Source organism: Nannospalax galili, unplaced genomic scaffold, assembly GCF_000622305.1.
Source record: "Nannospalax galili isolate Female #2095 unplaced genomic scaffold, S.galili_v1.0 scaffold1022, whole genome shotgun sequence".
Classification (NCBI taxonomy): Eukaryota; Metazoa; Chordata; class Mammalia; order Rodentia; family Spalacidae; genus Nannospalax; species Nannospalax galili.
In genome coordinates this window covers 452,210-458,209 of record NW_008348201.1, presented here as the reverse complement: position 1 = coordinate 458,209, position 6,000 = coordinate 452,210, and the positions used below count along the sequence as shown (strand labels likewise).

Below are 6,000 nucleotides of genomic sequence, written 5' to 3'. Positions count from 1 at the left end.
GCCCCATGATTTTTTTTTTTTTTTAATGAGACTGGGGATAGTGGAGTCCCAGTTCTAGATCTATAGTTAGCCAATTAACCCCAGGGACTTTTGAACTTTTTGTTGTCATTGTTGCCCTTAGCTTAAGCTGATTGCTGTTTGCATTACTGAAGATTTTTCTAAGCTGTTTTTCAGAATTAACTACAGTGTGTTGAAGCTTCTACTAGGTGCCAACATTCTAAAACATATTTTTCATTTTTATTATTGGTGTGTGTGTGTGTGTGTGTGTGTGTGTGTGTGTGTGTCTATTTGTGTGTACAGGCATGCACCTGTCGTGGCATGCATATGGAGGTCGGGATCCTTGACCGCTACCTTTGACATAGTATCGCTCTTGATGCCACCACTGTGTCCACAGGACAGCTTGCCTACAAGAGTCCGAGGACTCTCCTCTTCTACCCTCATTTTGTCTAGGAGTGCTGGGATTATAAATGCTGGCTTATGTGTCTGTCTTCTCGTGGGCTCTGGAAATCTGAACTCGGGTCATCAAGCTTGAGCGGAAAGTACTTTTGCCCATTGGGCTATTTCCCTAACCCTCAAATGATAGATAGGCTTACTTCCTACATCATCATTCACATACCTGTATCCAGAAATATTTTTTTCTGGGAAGTCTCACTGTACCTAGCTTTGTACATAAGTCAACTCATAAACATTTGCTCAACAGCTAAAGGGAAGACAGTGTGAGGACCAAGGGGAACAAAAGGCGGCAGCTGGTGAATGAAAGTGCTTAACTGGACTATCAGAAAACATGGAGTATAACTTTTCGACTTGATTACAGACTGACTAATTCAAACCTGAACTGTCATCCAGATTCCAATTCCATACACATAGTTGAGAAATCTATCGTTATATACTTACTATACTACTGTGTGAAGCTTCTATGCCTGAAATTACTCAAAAGAAAAAGAAAAAATACCTTTTCCAACATCTGTCAGTCTGAGACTATGGAAACTGTGAAAGGAAAAGTCTTGAGAACACTTCAGAAACAAAGAAAAAACAAAGAAGGGAAGGCATACTTCTGTGCAGAGACTGATGGAAGGAGTAGGTCTTGCGTTCTGGAGAATAGCTTCGACTGCTGACACTGGAGCCAGATCTGCTGTGTGGGGAGTCCTTCCGGCCTACAGGTGATTCTCTGAAAAAAGGAGCATCCCTTTTATGGGGAGACCGTTCTCTCGAATAATGGGACGAGTAGAAGCCTTTTCTTCTAAAGCCATCTCTCATGTCCCTTTAAAGAAAAAAAAATGTTTTCGTTAGATTCTCTACCCAGACATACAAACACGACAGGGTTCCCACTGCTATTCCACACTGCGGTCTTAGTTCCCTTTTCTGCCAACACCTAACTACTGAACTCACTTAACAAGTCTAATTTTCAGAGAAATACGATTTAGGAGTCATGGCAGTTGAGGGGCGGGGCATACTGGTGGGCAGTAGCCAAGGATTCCACTAAAATCCCACACTGCCCAAGACACTAACCCCAGGCACACACTAAGGAGCACCTTCTAGCACAAAAGTTAATGTTGCCAAGCATGATCTAGCAGCCAAATCCTTGCTCTGACTGTTTCAAAGTTGTATTGCATCCCCACTACCTTTACAAATCACTTCCACCTCTACAAACCAAGCTCTTTATTAGGCAATGTCATCAATTCAAAGCAGTGAGTGAGTCCTACTAATCCCTACAGGACAGGGATACAGCCCAGTTTGTAGTGATTTCCTTACATGCACACCGCCGAAGTTTGACACTAGTGCTGCAAAGAAAGAGGGAAAGAGGATGAAAGAGAGGGAGAGAAACAAGTAAAATTTTATACAGAAGAAACACAGGAAACCAAGTCTACTTAAGTAAACTATGAAGATAGAAACCTCAGGTGGGCATGGTGGCGCATACCCTCAATCTGAGCACTTGGGAAGCAAAGGCAGTAGATTTCTGTGAGCTCAAAGTCAGCCTGGTCTACATAGCAAGTTCCAGAACATGCAGCCAGGGCTACAAAGTGAGACCCTGTCTCAAAATAAACAAAAGAAAGAATGGGAAAAAGATATAAACTTCTGTAAAATATAAAGAAAAAGTAAAGAAAAAGATTAAAAAGAAAACAAAAACCTCTATTAAAAAGTCAATCTTTAATTGACTTAACAAATATATCTTCAATTAAAATTAAAAACCAATTTTTTTCAGGACTGGAGAGATGGCTCAGCGGCTAAGAACACTGGCTGCTGAGGACCCCAGTTTGGTCCCAGTATAACTCCAGTTCCAGGAGTTATATACACTTATATACATGGAGCCAAAATACTCATACATATCCATTTAAAAATTAATTAATTCTAAAAATTGTTTCTTTATTTGCTTATTTTTGTTTTGAGACAGGGTCTTACTCTGCCCCCAGGCTGGCCTCAAGCTCATGGCAACCTTCATGCCTCAGCCTACCAAGTACTGGGACTACAAGTGTGTTCCACCACACCTGGCCAAGGCACTAAATTGTTCACAGATGAATGCTGATACAAACTAACAGTATGGATTTCTATTTTTTCCTTTCTCTTCTTTTTCCAGTGCTAGGGCTCAAACCCAGAGGCTTGTTCAGAAAATATAACAGACCCTGCTATCAAGTAGGAGGCAGTCTTATAATCCAACTGAGCACTTGCTCATCAATTCCCAAAATACTCTCCCCTACAGAAACAACTAAGTTTCCTTGGGAAAAAGAATGCATCTAAAATTCACTTATCAACTCATACAAAACACTAACACTGAAATAAAGCATTAACAATTTCTAATATAATTAGGTCTAGTCAAGGAAACCACAGGATCAATACCAACATCATGTTAGCTTGTGGCTACATATGTATTCAGCAGGTCCCAGAAACTAAACCAGAGCCCAATGGGGAACCAAATACCACCACAGATGCATTGGGATCCCTGCCATTACCAAACTCTGAAGATACACATACACATAATACATGTGAATGAGGTCAAGAATGGCTACAGGGAGACTAACTAGGAATTTGCTTAGTCCAGGAAGAAATGATGGTAACCTCAATGGAATGATGACTATTTGACCACACAGCATGAAAGACAGAATGCTAGGCTGATTCCCATGATGGACGAATGAAACGAGAAGAGCTGACCTGAGGAATGGGGATGGGGTGCAAGATCCATTTCTGGATGGGAGGCACTCATGTAACATCTAGGTAAACAAGCAACGACATGGGTCTCAAGTTCAGAAGACAAATTTACCTACACACACACAGGCTGTAAATCCATGTACAGGTGACAGCAAAAGAGAAAAGGGCAGAAAGCTCAGGATGCAGTGAGGACAGGCTCCCAACGAGTGAGAACCCAGGCAGGAGAACACAGAAAAGCTTATTCCATGGGAAAAAAAAAAGACTATCTGCATTGAAATCAATGAGCACATTGATAACTTGTTTGTGGATAGAGAAGAAAACAGGCTAACATTGGGAAGAAAGAGCACCAACTTCTCCCTTTGAAAAGATGAAATGCTGAACGCATTTCCTAATCCAACACCAGAGGGCAGTCACATCAAAGCACTGGTCAGTAGGTGGCCTGCTTGGCCCAATTCTAGCTTGGAAAAAAGTCGCTTCACATCAGCCTTCCCAGCCACCCACCAACTCAGGCAAAAACACCACAGGAGACAAATATCCTAAGTAGCCTGTTTCACAAAGTAGCAGTAATTGCCAACTCACTTTGTCAGCTATGGGGGTATGTATGTGCACATTATACGACAGGCACTATGGAGAACTGCCTGGATTTGAGGGCTCTTAGCAGCTAACTGGGGCAATAAACATCCAGGAGGGCTGGTACTGCAGTTCAATACTGATATATATGTGCCAGTAAAAAAACTGATCTGGGGGCCTGTGTTGGTAGAGTGCTTGCCTAGCATGTGTGAAGTCCTGGGTTCAACCACCACCACCACAGAAAGGCAAGCACAGTAGGGCACGCCTGTAACTGCAGCACTCTGAAAGTACAGGAAGGAGAATCTGGCTGAGCCAGTGAAGACTCTGGCCACCAAGCCTGATGACCTGAGCTCCACCCCCAGGAACAACTCGGTGGGAGAGGACTGACTCCTGCAAGCTGTCCTCTGACCTCCACACACACAGTGTGGTAGGGGCATACCCACACCCATACACATAGGTGTAGACAAAATAAATTAATTCCTTAATAAAACTATCATCATCCTCAGCTACATGGTGAGTTTGAGGGCAGTCTAAGCTTCCTGAGACCCGGTCTCAAAAAAAGAGCAATAAAAAAACCAGATCTGAGTATTAAGGAAAGGAACATATTTAAAGAAACTGGTAAAATTAATGTTAATGTTAGCCCAATATGCCCAAAGTATTATCAACATGTAGTTAATATTTTAAAATTCAGAAAGACATTTTACATAGTCTTTTTGTCTTAAGTCTTGCAAATGCAGGGTGTGTGTTCTATAGTTAAAGAATACTTGTGCCTGAATGGATCGATCTTAGGTCCAACAGTTCACCTAGTGGTTCTCATACTGGACAGACCAGATTCCAGGGAAAAGAGCACGTCAAGCTTGAAAGCAACTAGAGAAGGACCAAAGGGTGGTCTGTAAAAAGAACAGTGGTCAAAGGCCTGGCATGGGGACGCACACTTTTAGTTCTAGCACTTGGGAGGCGGTAGCAGAAGCAGGTGAATTTCTGTGAGATCAAGAGCAGCCTGGTCTACATAGCTAGTTCCAGGCCCAATGGGGCTACAGGGAGAAAATGTCACAAAAAGGTGAAAGAAAGAAAGGGGGGGGGGAGGGAGGGAGGGAGGGAAAGGAAGGGCAGAACAGTAGTCAAAAGGGAAGCTAAAAAGCAAAGACAGAAAACCTAAGAAAAGTTGGTATGAACTAGTATAGATGTGGGAAAAGACCCACATTTAAGAGCTCAAGGTTACATGGCCTGTCAGTCCAGAAGACCTATAAATCTTTGGAAACCAACACAGATTGTTAGAAATTAAATATCTCTATTCAAAATGTGAAACTACTGCTTGCCCCCCTACCCCGCAAAAAAGAAAAAGGCTGATAGAAAACAGGAGGGAACTGGGACTAATCTTTCTTTAGTTAAGTGTTTTTTTGAGACAGAAGGGGCTTGACTGTGGAAGGTAAGCAAAATTCCAGCTTACTTAGAATGAAACTAATAATCTAACCAGGATTTGACTGATGATTTTATATGTACATACACACACATATATATATGCATACACACACATAGAAAGTCACCAGAGGCTGTCTTTTGGCCTCCATGTGCAGGTGTACACACACACACGTCCACCCCCACACATAAGAACAAATATGCATGGCTACATATACATAGAACAATCCCTCAAAGAGAAAGCTTAGCTTCCCCTGACACTGTAGAGTTTGTTAACTCAAGGAGATTAGTTCACTAGGGGAATGACCACCTCTGCCCTCAGTGAGTCTCCCATTGTAATTCACTCAGCCTTTCAAAATCCTTGGGTTATAGTCACAGTAAAACTCCTCAAAAAAAAAAAAAAAAAAAAAAACGACAGAAAATAAGACAAGGGGGCAAGCAGAGAAGACACATGAAGGGAGAAGGGAGAATAGGAGCAAGGACAGAAATTCAAATTTCAAATGCTCATCAGAAGACCTTTATCTCAGCAAAACTGCTAGAGAAGTCAGCAGAAAAAAGAACAGGAATAGAGGCTTGAGAAGAGGGGAAGGTTGAGGCTGGCCCTGAGGCCTGTGAGCATCACCTGTGAGCAACACAGAACCATGAATCCAGGATGGCTCCTTCCCCAGTCACAGCAGAACCTGAGTCTGAGCCCAGAACTCTGCATTCTAGATTCTGGACTTCAACAAAGTGTCTGTGGAGACGCCTCTGCACACAAAGCTTTGAGAAGGAATGAACCAGAGAGCCCATGTGCAGCACAGAACTGCCCACAACAGAAGACAGAAACTCAAAGCCAAGCAATTCCCAGAAGATTCTAGGACCTGGCCA

General features: G+C 42.5%; 1 protein-coding gene across 14 annotated transcripts in view; it reads right to left on the bottom strand.

Moving 5' to 3' along the window:
* The window catches only part of Pphln1 (periphilin 1), a 143,061-nt gene that overhangs the window by 97,057 nt on the left and 40,004 nt on the right, over positions 1-6,000 (bottom strand). For all 14 annotated transcript variants that reach the window (XM_008844847.3, XM_008844853.3, XM_029569197.1 and 11 more), the window contains one exon: positions 1,053-1,261. In XM_008844847.3, coding sequence (XP_008843069.1) covers positions 1,053-1,261 — 209 coding nt within the window. The remainder of the gene's footprint in view (positions 1-1,052; positions 1,262-6,000) is intronic.